Consider the following 15,734-nt stretch of genomic DNA (forward strand, 5'->3'; position numbering starts at 1 on the left):
CGGAAATGCTGTCATTTCCGGTTCCTGGCGCGCCAAAATAAAAAATAAGGCGCAGCTCTGTGTTTACGAGTTCGCTACAGCTTCCGGATTGAGAAGTAAGAAAAACAAGCCTTTTATTTTTTATTTTTCATTTTCTTTACAAACAACAGTAGAAACGCAGTCTGTACGGCTCTCGGCCCAGGTATGTTTAGTACAATTTCTTGCTATTTGTTGCCAGCTGGTGGAGAAAATAGTTGTCCTTCGACATTTCTGTCACATTCTAACATTAAATTAACTCTAACAAGCGAATACATTCAATGTACAAATCATGCTTACGTTTATGTATTTCGATTAAATTTTTTATTTTACTTGCCTGTTGGTTGGTGAATGTGTAACGTAAAGTGGATAAAAATTAATGACCCATGAGTGACGCAATTTAATGGCTATTTTGTTGCAGAATTAAACGGCATTCAACTTTTCAATGTGATGACACGCCTGAAACAGTATGTTTGTTTTATTTTGACCTTGAATATATAATTATCTGGTTGATGGGAACGTGTAATTTCTAACGGTTATCCTCAGTCCATATGTTCAACATATGTTTTAGTTTTATGGTTCTTTTATCAGAACAAGTTCAGAATGAATCGGGTAAAGTAATTCAATCAGGTTTGCTAATGTAATAATATTATTACAATGCTATAAACATTATTTTGAATGTTGAAGCAGGTCTCTGTCTCTGTGTATTTACTAATTTTTAAATGTTTAGATATATATTTCTGAAACCAGAATGAGATATAATATATGCATAATGTATTTTTAGAATACACATGGAGCTCAGTTCATCATCTCATGTGTACTAGTGCTACAATGGATCATTGATCACTGATTTTCGGCGCTATAACGTGTTATTTGCTGCTCGACTGTGCTGTTAAGATGAAGAAGTGGGGAGAACGACTGACAAAGGTTGAGCAGCTGGCTCAGTCCTTCAGGTCGAATCCTTTGACCGCTCGCTACAAGCCTCGACTTTGGCCGTGCCAGCCCTCGTCCGTCTGGAATCTCTATCCTCGTCAGAGTATGGCCATCGCTTTCGCTCAGCGCTGCAAAGAGGTAACGTCTGGCTTCGTCAGCGTTGTCTATATTTCATCTTGTGCGTGGCAAGAAAAATTCTCATCTCTGTCCTTTTATCCATCAGGCTGTCCATGTTTTTGCACTGGAAAAAGAGAACTCGCTCCCGGGTCAAAGGATCTACCTGGTTACCAGTTACAGCGAGCTGTGGCACTACTACAGGTAAAATCAAATCTGTATTTGAAGCTACGGTCCTGATCATGATGGAATCCGTCTGTGCAGGACCTACACCCACTCTTTGATGCACTGCTATGAAGTCATACCAGAAGGCACCGTGTGTAAACTGTATTTCGACTTGGAATTCTACAAGCCCGCGAACAAAGGAGCCGATGGAAAGGTTATGGTTTCTCGACTTATCCGGGTATGCTGTTCTATTTTTTACTTTTTAATTTGTTACTGCCAGAGCAGGTTGCTTCACATACAACAGCTTTTTTAACAGACCTTTTATTTAGTTATTTTTTTCAAGGCAGTAAAGCCTCAATTGAACCTTTTTTTGGGCGTTTGCAGTATGTTTGTGACAAGCTGATGGAAATTTATGGAATCACATCAACCACCTGCAACGTCCTGAACCTTGACTCCAGTACAGAGGAGAAGTTCAGTCGGCATCTCATCTTCAATCTCAAAAATGCAGTTTTCAAAGACAACATACATGTGGGTACGTTCCATGTTAAGTAAAGGCAACTTTTTGTGGTGTGTCATCCTGAAATCATATTCTCTCTGTTGTCTAGGCAGGTTTATTCATGCGATTCTTCAGCCAATCCTGAGCACACTTAAGGGTGGAAGGTCTCACAACAGTGGGGTCAACAGTAGTGAGATAAGGTTTGGTTTTCAGATCAGTCCTTTTCCATTGTTTCTTTGCTACCAACACTTGGGGATTATTATTTTTGATTTCTGATTTGACAGCAGAGCACCTGACATTTCTGGAGGCAAACCAGCGAAGACATCAGAGAGTTGTGGGAATCCACCGACCAAGAGGCACAAACAGGAAGAGCGAGACCTGGGGTTCCTCCTGGTGAAGAACAAGGACGGCCAGGACTGTCTGTTTGTTGATCTCGGTAAGAGAAACACAGAAATGATTCGCTTTTCTCTGCTGGTTTTCACAGCTTCTTATTTACAAAAACAGGAGTTTACACCAAGAACAGAAATTTCCGGCTGTACAAGTCGTCGAAAGCTGGGAAGAGGACCGTGTTCGCCGTGGCAGAGGACAACACGTTTCACGCCAAACCCGAGAAAAGTAGGTCTGCAGAGGAAAGCGTGTTTTTGGCCTCCTTAGTCTGCAACGTGAGGTACGTTCACGTTTCCATCGAGCACGTTGGTCCTGAAATGAGAGCGCCGTTTCAACCGCGTACGTCCTTAGTTTCACAGGCCAGAGAATACTCACGTGGGAGGTTCCCGAAACAACAGAAGCCAAAGCCTCACGGCCCCGTTGCCAGCACGGATCAGACACAAATCACGGTGAGCTTTACCTGCCAATCTCTCATTCAAATTTTTTCTGTACAGTATTTTTACATTTTCGCCCACCATTAACAGAATTATATTCTGGCGGCGGGTCCTCCCCTCATCAAGAAGTGGATGACTTTGTTTTAACCCTAGTTCAAAAGGATGGAATACAGGGAAGTAAGTGTTGAGATGAAGGGTCCATTTCAGGGACATTCTGAGTCAAAAATAGGAGGGTTTAGAATTCTGTATTTTTTTTAAAATTCTGACGGTCTAATCTGCTCTGACAGGCATCAGGAGGTGGAACTACTTTGCAGCCGAACAACTGCTGGTGTATGACATCGTGAAGTACCGCTGGTGTGAAAATGTGCAGAGATTTCATAAAAGCAACAACATTATGTATGTGTTTTCCCAGGTCTTGGCTTTTTCTTTGATTATAGCACGTTTATGACAGGGTTTGTAGTTTTTAATCTGGGTTTCTGGTCTGGGTTTCCTCATCTTTTGTAGGATTATTGCAGATCTGAAAGAAGAAGTTTGGTACCAGAAGTGTCACGATCCCGAATGCAGGAATTTCAGATCCTCAAGTAAGTTATCAGCAGTGTATGATGGATTTACCCCAACATTTCAGGAATATGAACTATCCTGGCTTCACTGAAAGGTTACCCGCTGCCCCAGGAGATCTGCATGAGCTACATCATGGCAAAGGTTAGTCTCCAACTGGGTCCTGATTTATTTGCTTTTCAAGCCAGTTTGTCTACTTCTCAACAAGTCTGCTTCTCACTGGCAGGATGAGGAAGACCAGGCTTATTTGATGGATGAGGCCGGCAACATTGAACCCAGTCAGACGGCAAATGCTGCACATCTGGGCGAGGACTCTGCCGATGCGTGGGGAGACAGCCAAGACGACCTGAAATATGCAGAGATTCTGGGGGACTTTGAACAAAACAGCGGAGAAATCCCGGATCTTCTTCAGCCTGCGTCAAACCTAGAATTTGACATTTAGATGGTGAGCTGGTTCAGCTGATGGGACACTCTATTTGCACTGATTTATTCAATTCTGTGTTTGAATGTGTTTAAAATGATGCACCTTTCTAGACAGAAGCAAAGCAGACTTTATTTGACTGATTTAACAAATGCTCGGCTTATAGCCTAACACAAAAACTGCTCACGTGCTTCTTTTTAGAATATAACCAAAAACAAAATTCATGTCATGGCTTGAGCCACAATTCATTCAAGAGCTCCATTCAAAGCAACACATGGATGAAATGTTGAGTATGAGGAAATGAAACAAGCACAGAGACTCAACCTCGGTGTACTTGACGTTTAAAAAATAAAAACTCTAGTAATTTGTGCAAGATAGATGTTAAAGTCTGTAGTTTTGTCCTGGAAACTGATCATTTATTTAGGATTTACAGTAACGGTCAAGTATGACAATATTTATATGCAACATGAACCAACAAACAAAGAGAACCCAGCCAAAACATAACGTAACGTCCAAAAATTGCTACAAACCTCATTTTACAACAGTTGAAACAATAGTTTAGCTTTTAAAACACTGAAACATAGAGCGAAATACAACATCAGCCCAGTTATTGACATTTTAGGAGCTCAATTATTAACAGCTATGATGATTATATTCCATAAAAATCTAACTGATAACAAGGAACATAAAATAGTTTCATATTTATCATTCTCAGTTCCACATTGCTCTCTATAAAACTATATCATATTCTTTGCTGTACTTCCTAAGAATTTGAAAATAAATACATTTAGCGTCAGATACAGTGGCACTTAAGGCAAAAGCACTAACATTTCCTGTTCTTGTGTTGACACTTATATCACATCGGTAACACAATGAAATGGTGGTCAGCAATATTTTCTGAAGCAGGATCATTGATGAAACGGATTATAGTTCCAGTCTGGAAGTGACACTTGAAGAAATTCGGCCTTTATTTGGCTCTGGCAGTATGGTGGTGGCCTTCCCTGCAGTTCTTCCTAATCTCAGTTTACATTTTAATTTTGGTGTACATTTCATCAATTTTCTCTCTGAAGTAACTCTGAAGTTCAGCCCTCTTGGTCTTTAAGGTGGGGGTGAGCAGCCCGTTCTGGATAGAGAACATCTCAGGGTGTAATACGATATCCTTCACCTGCGCAGAAAATTGAAATGAAATCGACAAGATCACTGATTTATGCTGTCAGAGGTGATGGAGTTTGTCATACCTGTTCGAAAGATTTGAGTCCTGCTTCTTTGCCCAACCTCCAGATGTCCTCTAGGATAGCTTTCTTCACATCCTACGAGCAGAAAATCAGAAAAATGTAAGCAGGAATGATGAAATGGGCCAAGTTTAAAAAAAAATCTGACCTTGTTTTTGCAGAGTTCCGAGTGGGTTCCTTCAATTCCTCTCTTCTTCATCCACTCAGGCAAAGTCTCGGGGTCAGGTATGACTACCCCAACAAGGCACGCCTAAAAATACACAGGTGGGAGGCGGATCAGTGCCGCTCGAATTCTCCCACTCATCTGACCGCTCGGCTTCATCAATTCCTGACCTGTAAACTGTCCCCGTGAACAAATATCTGGGCCACTGGTTGACTGAGATTATAGACCATTTCGATCTTCTCTGGGGCGATGTATTCACCCTGCGCCATCTTGAAAATATTCTTCTTCCTGTCAGTGATCTTCAGCGTGCCGTTCTGCAACAACGACCGCATCAGTACTTCATACATCTGCCCACAACTGCATTAATTCTATCCACAGAGCCTTACAGGAAGCCATTTCCCAATGTCTCCAGTGTGCAGCCACCCGTCCTCGTCGAGCGCTTCGGCTGTTTTCTCTGGATCGTTCAGGTATCCTTTGAATACATTTGGTCCTTTGACGCACACCTACAAGGAGATTTTTTTTACTATGGTATTAGTGTTTTATTGTAGGTCAATTCAGAAGTCGAGCTGAGCCCACCTCTCCCTCCCCGTTAGCTGCAAAGTAGTTCATTTCTGGCACGTCCACCAGTTTCATGTCATTGCAGGGTAGAGGAGGGCCGACGCGTCCTGTGCAAAAAAAAATAAAAATCACAGTAATGAAAACAAAAAAACAAATTTAAAGGTTCAAAAAGTATGGACGGATATTCACCTGCAATCCAGTCACCAGGCAGTGACATGGAGCACCCAGCTGTGGATTCGGTCTGGCCGTAGCCTTCATATAACTGCAGCATGGTCGTAACGGTTCAGTAAAAGAAATCAAATGACCTGGACCTGACAGATGCTTGTTGCTGTGTGCTGCTCACCTGACAGCCCAGGGCTGCTCGGATGTATGTCAAGTTTGTTGGGCACACCGGCGCTGCTCCCGTTATCATCATTCTCACTCGGCCTCCCACGTTTGCCTGAAGAGAGATTGTTAAAAAAATTCTATCAACAAACTTTATCAATGACTGAAGCTAAAAGTACAGTGTCCAGTGTGATTAGGCTGTGTATTTACACAAGATTCTATATTTACCTGAACTTTTCTGAAGATAAGCCTGTCCCAGATGGTGTCCCGCCTGGTGACACCCTTATTGAGCTCTGCTGTTTTTCTGCTGAAAGCCAAATGCAGCAGCCATTTCTTCAGTGGCCTGTCAGCCTGACTAAATATCTGCAGACACGAGACAAGCTTGTATTCAGGACGACAGCCAGAAAAAAGAAAGATTGGAAGCAGAGCTAAAGGTCACTGAGGTCTGACCTTATCGCACATGCGGTTGAGCAGACGTGGAACCACGGGAAAGACCGTTGGCTTCAGTGTCTGCAAATCATCCATCAAAAGTCTAATATCTCCCTGGAAGAACCCAATTCGGGCCCCATGGATGAGGATGACGCCCTGAAAAAGCAATGAAGCACTTTGTCCACAAGGTGGCGTACAGAGCACAACAACAATTTAAGAAGTATACTGCCACAAATGTGTCCTTAAAATGCTTCATTAAATAGATCACAACCCCTGTGCAGTGCTTCTTTTCACTTACATGTATAACCCTCTCCAACATGTGAGCCAGAGGAAGATAGGATATGTGAACATCATCGACACACAGCATGCAGTCTGCCTGGAGAGGAGAGAAAGTGCTCAAAGTCACCTAAGTTGAAACTCCAAGACGGAGAAGGGTGCTTGTTTATTGTCAGCTGCCAGTGTTCCCTGGAATTATTTCATGTGGGAGGAAAAATGCATGTGGGCTGACGCTGACACAATACAAAATCAACAGCTGTGACTTCATTTTGGATCAACTGGAAAATCCCCAAATGCCCTGAGCGCTGGAGCCATTTGGTGGGCAAAGAGTTAAAACTTTTAACACATTTAGGCATTTATGAACGCTGACGTTATCGCAGACGCTGTGGTTTTAGAATCATGCCTGTTACTTCCTAAGAACATCCAGGCTGCTTCGAGACGGACACGCTCAGTGGGGTAACCCATGGCAACAACGAACTGATTACCAAACATTATAGAACCCACAGCAAAATAAGATCTGATGCTTATGAGATATTTCTGGTTTCGTGCAACAGCTGCCCTCATCACTGTCTGGTTGCTGCTGTAGCCGTCCGTATCATGACCGATTCGACTATTATTTACTATAATATTTCCTGGAAGATTTCAGATATTACTGGCCCAGAGACCCCACCACAGATTCTAACATTATTGTTGAATCCTGGTCTGTGAGCCAAGATCAAATCGAAGGAACACTGTAGACAAATAGTCCATACACATATTCCAAAGTTTGCTACTATATTTACCTCTGTAGTTTTTAAGAAAGCTGCGGTGTTGGAGATTATATTCCCATGAGTTAACATTGCCCCTTTTGGTTTTCCTGGAAGGAAAAATACAGATGATGAAGCCACAGTCATCTCAAGAAAAACAGAGAAGCCACATCATGTCATGTGATCACCTGTGGTTCCGGAGGTGAAACAGACAAGCGCGAGGTCTTCTGGTGCAGGAGGCTGTAATCAGATCAGGCGTGAGAAAACGAATCGCGTTGCTACAGGAAACGACAAGACGCTGAATTTTGGAACACCAAGTTCCTCTCCTGATTCCAAAATGATCAAAGATGAGGTGATTCTGCTGGTTCTGGTGCCAACTCACCACTGGTTCAACGTGGTTGTCTTTTCCCAGAGCCTGTTAAGATAAAAACCAGTGAGACAGAGTCTGAAGAACACACTCACTTGTCAGTAACAGTACAACAGATTAAAAACTAAAACAGCCTTATCACACCTCAAACTCCTTGAAGCTGATCACTTCAACGTCGCACTCCTGCGCACGCTTCACGAGGTCCGTTTCGAACGCTTCAATGATCACGATCGTCTTCACCGGCGTCCCTTTACCGTTGACGCACTCCAGGATCATCCAGGCTTTTTCCGGCACGTCGCAGATCACTGTGGCGATGGTCGCTGCAACAGAACAGACCGCACTAAATTACCCACTTTGCTCCGATGTTTCGGATCCGGCGTAGCATGACAGCGCTGCAGGGGGCCTCTGGTACCTTTGTCGATGATGTGGCTGATGGCCTCTCTACCCAGAGTGTCATACAGCGGAACCGTCACCAGGGAGTACGTGTAACAGGCCAATTCTGAAATAGTCCACTGAGAGGGGAAACATCCTATATTTTAATGTCTTATACATTTTTATATTTTCTAAACACCGTTGCTGGTGTTTGACTTATTGAATTGCTTAAGACAGATCTGTCTGCTGTACCTCCGGCCTGTTTATAGAGAAAATGCCGATAAACTTGTCTCCAGTATGAGAGTGGCCTCTGTGCAGGAGTGCGGAGCCGATGTGCTCGGCTCTGTCTGCCACCTGTGCAAAAAAAAAAAAAGGAAGACAAGGTATGTATTCATCTGTGGCTCTTGATAGAATATCACATAGACATTTAAGTCTTAGGGAAATGAACATAAAATAATGTAATGATTATAATCCTCATTGTCTCACACCAAAAGTCTACAGTTTTTGAAGGCTCCAAACAATACAGGTGTTACTACAGAGAGCAGAGGAGGGGGTTAAACAGATGGAGGCTCAATACTGGACACACTGTCCTAAATCAGACAACATAACTATTGTGGGTCGAGTTTAAAAGAATTGTGTCATCACACTTCAGTGAACTTGTGTGCACTGATGACAGATGACAGCGTTTTAGTCTGTTGGCTCACCAGAAATCAGCCAAAACTTTTAAAGATGAATCATCGTCATCGTGCTTCTATATTAAACTCTAAATAAGAGGGAATAATACTGTTGAATTTAAGGGTTTTTCTTTTTAATCCAGGACAGTCACCACTGGAATCAGCAGTCCTGGTCAAGACGGCAGCCTGGTTAGCGAACGCAGCCCGTGAGGGAGGGCGCACACGCACGCGGTAACAAGCCTTGATTGTGCATTATAGGTAAAACGGGTCCGTTAGGTTCTGAGAGAGGTGACGCAGGTTTGTAAATGACTGTCGCCAACATGCAAATAAAAATTTGCATCGGCCGCGGCGATGACATTGGGACAGAATTCTCCCTCTGAGCGACACATTGGTCCTTTCTGTCTGGAGCTGTTGCAACATGAACCAGGTCAGACTGTGGGCTGATTCACTCGGGTCAGGGAGTCACTGGGTCTTTGCTGGGAAGCGGTGCGCTGGTGCATGATTACAGTTTCCTGCTATGATGAAACAGACTGAAGACTATAACTTGTGGTTTCTCAAACGCCTTTTACTTCCTGTCGTTCACCCAATCAGGCTCTTTTCCTTCATCTTCTCCCTTCAAAGACGTGCCAGTCAGGAAACATGCGCGGGCTCACCTCTTGATAAGACTGCCACTCGTACGGTTGGTTCGGTTTTCTGGATCCAAGGCAAGGCCCGTTATCTGTGAGAGAGAGTAAATCCCAAATTAATCTTGAAATCACCTCTTCGGATTCAGGTAGGCGCCATGCTGAAAAAGCGTGGAACTCACTGGATTCCCGAAGCCCCCTGAGAAACAGCTCGTACAGCGTGCACGCATCATGGTAGTAGCATGTGATTGGCTGATCGCCCTCCATCAGCAGTGACCTCCTGATGCCTTCGCCACCCTGCACAAAGGGTCCAAGGTTAGCAGGCAAGTTCAGGCGAGGGCCTCTGATATCATGCGTGATATTGTTAGAACAAGACTTGACGTTCCCTCATAGATGATTTGTAAGAGTTTTGATCATGAAAACACGCACTGCACTGGATATCCTGAACATTCAGATCGGACACATGCGCGTGTCTGTATGATCAGGAAACAGGTGACCAAAATAAAGAGACCGCATACCGGTAATTCCACTGACTGCTGGTTTGGGTCGATGCGTGGCTTGATGGCTTTCTTTTGGAAGGCGAGCCAGTAGGTGGTGAGGGCGGTGAAAGCGCCCAGTCCCATGAGAGCATTGGTGCTGAGCCCGGCGAGATAATGATAGACATCGTCGAGCTCTGGGATCCAAAACCGCGTATGAGCCTCTGGAGTCTGCATGATTGTTACGCTGAGCCTGGGGGAGGGGGGAAGCAAGGACATGAGCGTTATTCCATCGCGACACTAGAGGGTGCATTTGCTTGCACATGCTCACTGCCCATCTAGTTTTTGGTAGGTTTGAGTTGGTAAACCTCCGTTTAAGACAAACCTCTGCTTCCAGCTTCAATTCTACAGAAACGGTGACTTTGCACCTCTGGCCCTTCCCCCTCCTCCACCCACAAAAGTACCTCACGGCGACTGCATGTAAATTACGGTTGTAAATGATATCATGACTCATGTTACCTTAACATCCACACACCCTGCTGCACACTGCAGGAGACCATGACCGAGTAATGTGGTTGCATCTCATGCAGAGGCAGAGAATTCTTCAATCTTACCTTGTAGTTTGTATTTATAGTCTCTGATTATGGTTGATGAAGTGATGTGGATGACAATTGTAGTGCCGTCTAACACAGTTGTAATGTAATGTGACCTTTGAGCAAAGAAAACTTTGAACTATAGAGTCATTCAATCCTATTTTGTGTGAGGTCAGCGCGCCCGGTCACACTGAGATCAAAGATAGCAAATTGTGTGACCTTGCCTTAGACTTTCCAACTCACTCCTAAACACGCCAAATTTGCAATTTCTCGGACGCCATGGACGTACAAAAGTCATGGCACACTTCCACACACTATTTTCCTGTCGTACGACAAATGAAGATTCCCAAAAGTTCCAGCATAATAAGAATTACCAAAAGTAGATAAGCACTCAAACACTCAGAGGTGAATGAGGTTTTATTTAGCAAGATCATGTAGAAAATGACCTCCATGGAGATTATGTTTAATAAAATGGTGATTAGACCAAGGAAGCAGCTGCTCGCTGGGCCAATACTGGACCAACGCTGCCGATTTGTGGTTTATTCTTCATATAAACCCAATAATCAATCTCATATTTAAGTTTCCGATTAGGCAACTCACTGAAAGACATCCTCAGGCCTAACTGATGAGCAGTTCTACTTCCTGTCCCTGTCATATGCAAATGTCGCCCCCATCGAGGAAAGAAACGTCCCACTGAAAGCTGACCCTTGATGATAAGAGCAACACCGATCAGTCATCCGCTGCTGTCAGGATGTACAGCATCAGCGACATTGGTGCTGAAAGTTAGCCAACTCTCGTGTCTATAACCTCAACAACAGGTGCTGCTGTGGCGGCCGTGACTAGCGGCGTGCAGCCTTCACAGATAAAAAAGCTGCGTTACCCTGCAAACCGGACAGTGATGACACAGGAAGGAAATGTGACAAAATCAAAATGCATGTAACAAGGAATCGTACGTTTTATCACAGTAAGGAAGGTTGTTGCAGTGTGATATTTAAAAGTGGATATAAATGGATAAATAAATGAATAAATGTAAGTTACAATCTTGCTGCCAGGCAATGTTATGCTAGAGAATTGAACCTTTGACAGGAATAATGCAGAGTGTTAATTATATAACTCTAAAAGAAATGAAATTTTTTTTAGCATTTAACTATTTTCTCAACAAAGCACAATAAAATAAATCTGTATACTCACAGGCTGTTGATTATTTAAAAAAAAAAAAGAGTTTCCAGGTAACTCAAGCTCTATTAAACTCCTCTTCTAACAGTAGTTGCTGCTGCTATGAGCAGAAATTGCAATAACCTCTAATAGACGTCTGTGGTTCTTACAAATCCGAAAAGCAGAAAAGAAAAAAAAGACACGCCTCTTTCAAACAGAAACGTACACGATGATGCCGACCACTGGCTGGAGCGCAGCGCAGAACACCTGGAAGGACACACACACACACGCACGCACGCACGCACGCACGCACGCACACACACACACACACACACACACACACACACACACACACACACACACACACACACACACACACACACACACACACACACACACACACACACACGTGTCCACACGCTGCTGCTCTGACAGTTACCACTGTTTCCCCCACACTGGTTCACACTATACATTATTTTAATGGCAGGAAATAAAATAACACTTTAAACTGCCCTCTCATCCATGTTTAGGTCTCTGCCCTGAGGTATTTCCTCCACCTACGTAACCTAAACTTTGTAACTCCAGTAAATAAACACAAACAAACATCAAGGAACGGTTCTTGCCGGACCCCCTTCTGAGCCTGAAAGCTAATGTTATGAATGCAAATAGTTTTTTGCAAATAGCAATTTGTGAAGCAAATATTTGGTGGAGCAAATAATAAGTAGCGAACCCATTTTTTTTTGTGTTTTCTTGGAAATTAACAGTGCATTTGTTACAAGATACTATTTCTAAGGCAAAATAGCAGATATATGTCTACAAATATTATCTGCTGGTAATAATTTCAACCTGTTTGTCTTATTAAAGTTACTGGAAATCAGGTCAAAAATGTATTTTTGATTGGAGGGAGGACGGACCTCCAACAGCACCTACCAGCTAACCGCTATACTTGGCAAGGAAAATGAGAAGCTGGCAGCAGAACCGGTCAGCCTACACACACACACGGAGACATGCACAAAATACTGGAAATAAAGAAAGAGGCAGGGAAATGCAGAGGAAACATGCAGGCGGGACTTAACAAGGTAAATCTTTTTGGGTAGATAAAGAGGCGGTTTAAATGGTGAACAGGCTATGTTTAGATGGGATGTTCAAAAGCCAACAAAGCTGACTGTACAAATGCAGGATGTCGGAGAAGCTTAGGCAATCATGGCCGACCGCACCCACTCTCTGGTGGAGCCATTCAAGCCTTCGTTGACGCTCTTTTGCCACTAAAAATAAACTTATTCCAGGAGTGACCCCAAAAATTAACTTTCTTCATATATCAAAAATATTGCTCTGATATAATAAAGTGTGCTGATTTCCTGAGGTCTGACCCACTCACCCAGGATTGAGCATCCTGGACGCTCGTAGAAAGAATTAGCACAAATTTGTAAATGGTCGGGGCTGCTAGCTTGCAGGGTTCCAAGTCCCCTACACCCTGTCCTCAGGCCACAGAACAGGTTCAAATGCTGTCAGGGGAGTAGAAGCTGGGAAGCAGCGCTGAAAGGATATCAGTAAAACCCAGGAAGACAGGAGAAAACTGTAGGTCATCACTGGAAACGGCACACATCAACCCGCCTCCCGGTCTTTTATTCAACAGGCGATCAGCACTAAAGTGTTGGGCAGATTTCTTCACATGCTTCACCGGTTTGAAAGTATGTTTAACCTGCCCTGCAGAGGTTATCGTTCCCTGATGTTGGCTCAGCTGCTGACAGGCACCATTTCATAAATCTCATCCCATCGTCCCCGTCTGACAACACGAGCGAGGGGCCAAGTGATTTCAATCAGGGCTGAAAAACCTGGGTCCAAAAATCAGGTTACAGTGTCAACACTTTATCTATTACCTACCAGGGTGACCCCCCCCCCCCCCCCCTCCTGAAATTTTCACCGGATGGAATGATGTCGGTATTTAAAGCTGCTACCTGGAATAAGAGCCCCTCTAGTAGAGATGAGCTTAACGGCCCCGCTGAGCATGCACTTGCTGAGCCCAGTGGGCCCCTGGTGGGGGCCAGTGGGCGTCATAATGTTCCACTGTGAGGAAATCAACAGATATAAACCGCAGCTACATTCCAAAGATTCCTGTTTTCTGCCACAGCACGCAGACAGCGCCCACCCCTGAACGTCCCCGTCCACCTTTTTTCGTGCACGGATACCATCGGCTATTAAGTCAACACGGCGAGAGCCTCCAGATGTGCCGTCTGATGTCAGCGTTCAGCTATGAACTCAGAAAACATCGCTTTGTACCAGGCTGAGTCCAAGATTACTCATATAAAACACACTAAGCGTCACCGTAACAGGCTCTGTACGTCTGTATTTACCCTTGGACGCTAAACATTTAGACAGCTGTAGACGTCAGTGGTGACGTATACAAGTTGTGTATTTCCCTTCAGACTTATTTCCTGGCATCTGTGCGCAACCATGATAAAGCCTCGGAATCTGCCTCTGTGTCTGCCCGTGAGTACCAACAACTGGGGGGGGACCTGGAATGTTACAACTGGAGCTGTTTCAGAGACCCAAATTCAAATTTGCTACATGCACTTTGTGGATGATACACACACACTTCATCCCAACAAGACAGCGTGAACATGGGAAACAGGAAGCGGAGCGACAAAGCCATAACTTCAGCCCTCCGTGCTGTGAGTCAACAGCGCCACAACACACAAGCAACGAGTGACTCTTTTTCTCTCAGCAGCGTTCAAGTGGCGGCATGTCAGCGCAGGGATGCGGATCGAGGCGTGGTTTCAGTGCCCTCGTGGATTCTCTGTCCGCCCCTGCTGATACGAGAGGACCTGGGTGATGTCGACAAATAAAACCGGTGTACAAGGGTGAAAAGGATGAACAGAAAACTCCTCCAGCTGTTATTGTTCGCAGACACCCCAACCAGGATATAAACGACAATATCACTCAGCGAAATAGATTTTAAAAAAAGCAATTAGCATAATCCAACTCAAAGAAACTTAAGGTGATATGAACTAATAAAGATGTTCAGGGCTACTCCCGCACTCTTGGTTTAACCTGGAGAGAATCCCTCAGACGGACACCTGTCGGAACAGATCCCACTGTTGCTCTTTTCTGTCTAATGGGGGGAAGTAAAACGTCAAATTTAGCAATGATTTCCTCACTTGTTAAAACACATTTACAGAAATGATTAACGACACTTTGAAATGCATCAGGATCAGTCATATGTCCTGGTGGGTTTATAGCTCAGGATCTGGGGGGGTGCTCTGATCCTGATCCACCCTGAAGACAATAGATTTGGAGTCGGTTGTCATCATCAGTGGGATTTTAGATGACCCAGAAATGAACCAAATGTGGCGTACTACAACTTTAAAAACAGGGAAATTCGGCCTCTTCCTTATTTACGCGGTTATGGGCTGGAGTTGATATCAGGTCACAGTCATGTCTGATCGCTTCTCGGGATCTAGAATCTCAGGACTGGCGACAAAAAGTTCCAGGACCAAAAAGATGCGTCTCAATTATGCGTCGCGTCCTTCTGGGTGATGATGAGCGTCACGCAAACAGGTTTCTCAGCGACTGATAGGAACGATGAGCACGTATCGTCCTCGATAAAATAAAATTAAAAAAATGCGCGACTGAATGAACAGGACGGCCCTTTTGGACGCAGACGAAAATATGATATGACGCAGCGACTAAAAACCGTGTCAAGAGGCGTCATTTCCCAGGGAACAATATAGGAAGACAGCAGCTTTTACTGACACCGTTAACAGCATCCCGCTATCAGTGGCCCTCCCGCTAATTCTATCACAGGATGACTGAAAGCAAACACCTAACCTCGGGCATTTGAATACAGTTGTGTGGGCAGGGCGGTTTTCACTAACCTGTGAGAGGCGGCAGACTCAGACACTTGAACCTTTTTCTGCAGGAGGCAGCAACAGCGACAGCAGCGGGGGCCGCTCGCATTTTGTTCCGCTGCCGCTGCTCTCAGCCAATCAGGCGCCGCCGCTCAGGTCGCGCTGGCTCGAGATTTGAGAGGCGTGTTCTGATTGGTGCATATTCTGAGGCGGAAGAAGCGCGCAGACGTATAGGTGAAACGTTAAACATCCACATTTCGGTTTTACCAAGGAGTAAACAAGGCATGTGTGTCAAATAAAAACAACCACACATTTACCCAATGTCGTATTTTTAATTAGGATTTTTTTTGGTTGTCAAGCAGCTCATCCTGTTTA

The 15,734-nt window shown here is 44.3% G+C and overlaps 2 protein-coding genes across 8 annotated transcripts; one reads left to right on the top strand and one right to left on the bottom strand.

Annotated features, from left to right (window-relative positions):
• The first annotated feature begins 26 nt into the window (after positions 1–26).
• Positions 27–8,831, top strand: primpol (primase and polymerase (DNA-directed)). 6 transcript variants are annotated; one of them, XM_029850921.1, is made up of 16 exons: positions 27–181; positions 437–482; positions 913–1,086; positions 1,172–1,266; positions 1,327–1,465; positions 1,612–1,759; positions 1,833–1,923; positions 2,008–2,159; positions 2,228–2,390; positions 2,462–2,559; positions 2,635–2,721; positions 2,832–2,940; positions 3,049–3,125; positions 3,200–3,246; positions 3,329–3,547; positions 5,297–5,434. In XM_029850921.1, exons 3-15 carry the CDS (start codon positions 913–915, stop codon positions 3,542–3,544), a joined length of 1,596 nt encoding a protein of 531 aa, XP_029706781.1. In that variant the 5' UTR covers positions 27–181; positions 437–482; the 3' UTR covers positions 3,545–3,547; positions 5,297–5,434. The 6 variants fall into 6 exon arrangements, with proteins under 6 accessions (XP_029706781.1, XP_029706782.1, XP_029706780.1 ...); XM_029850923.1 differs by having other exon boundaries at positions 78–95; XM_029850922.1 differs by lacking the exons at positions 437–482; positions 5,297–5,434 and adding an exon at positions 8,808–8,831.
• Positions 3,636–15,521, bottom strand: acsl1a (acyl-CoA synthetase long chain family member 1a). Of its 2 annotated transcripts, none has more exons than XM_011619678.2 (21): positions 15,387–15,521; positions 9,806–10,016; positions 9,470–9,584; positions 9,318–9,382; positions 8,243–8,344; positions 8,031–8,130; positions 7,763–7,938; positions 7,634–7,666; positions 7,440–7,491; positions 7,288–7,361; positions 6,528–6,605; positions 6,251–6,385; positions 6,029–6,163; positions 5,820–5,915; positions 5,666–5,738; positions 5,495–5,583; positions 5,305–5,421; positions 5,089–5,232; positions 4,904–5,005; positions 4,762–4,833; positions 3,636–4,688 (listed from the first exon to the last, which is right to left on the bottom strand). In XM_011619678.2, the coding sequence occupies exons 2-21, from the start codon at positions 9,998–10,000 to the stop codon at positions 4,548–4,550; spliced, it is 2,094 nt and encodes a 697-aa protein (XP_011617980.1). In that variant the 5' UTR covers positions 10,001–10,016; positions 15,387–15,521; the 3' UTR covers positions 3,636–4,547. The 2 variants fall into 2 exon arrangements, with proteins under 2 accessions (XP_011617980.1, XP_003978392.1); XM_003978343.3 differs by lacking the exon at positions 15,387–15,521 and adding an exon at positions 11,548–11,742.
• Positions 15,522–15,734: the final 213 nt, after the last annotated feature.

This window comes from Takifugu rubripes, chromosome 17 (assembly GCF_901000725.2).
Source record: "Takifugu rubripes chromosome 17, fTakRub1.2, whole genome shotgun sequence".
In the NCBI taxonomy this organism is placed as follows: domain Eukaryota; kingdom Metazoa; phylum Chordata; class Actinopteri; order Tetraodontiformes; family Tetraodontidae; genus Takifugu; species Takifugu rubripes.

What these genes read in the sequence shown, in the direction of transcription:
- primpol (XM_029850922.1), top strand. Translation starts at nt 913, where the DNA reads ATGAAGAAGTGGGGAGAACGACTGACAAAGGTTGAGCAGCTGGCTCAG. An exon ending in GTCAACAGTAGTGAGATAAG is followed by an intron (nt 1,924 to 2,007) that starts GTTTGGTTTTCA and finishes CTGATTTGACAG; the next exon opens with CAGAGCACCTGACATTTCTG. An exon ending in CTGTCTGTTTGTTGATCTCG is followed by an intron (nt 2,160 to 2,227) that starts GTAAGAGAAACA and finishes TTACAAAAACAG; the next exon opens with GAGTTTACACCAAGAACAGA.
- acsl1a (XM_011619678.2), bottom strand. Translation starts at nt 10,000, where the DNA reads ATGCAGACTCCAGAGGCTCATACGCGGTTTTGGATCCCAGAGCTCGAC. An exon ending in CAGGGGGCTTCGGGAATCCA is followed by an intron (nt 9,383 to 9,469) that starts GTGAGTTCCACG and finishes TCTCTCTCACAG; the next exon opens with ATAACGGGCCTTGCCTTGGA. An exon ending in ACATTGGGAAATGGCTTCCT is followed by an intron (nt 5,233 to 5,304) that starts GTAAGGCTCTGT and finishes TCGTTGTTGCAG; the next exon opens with AACGGCACGCTGAAGATCAC.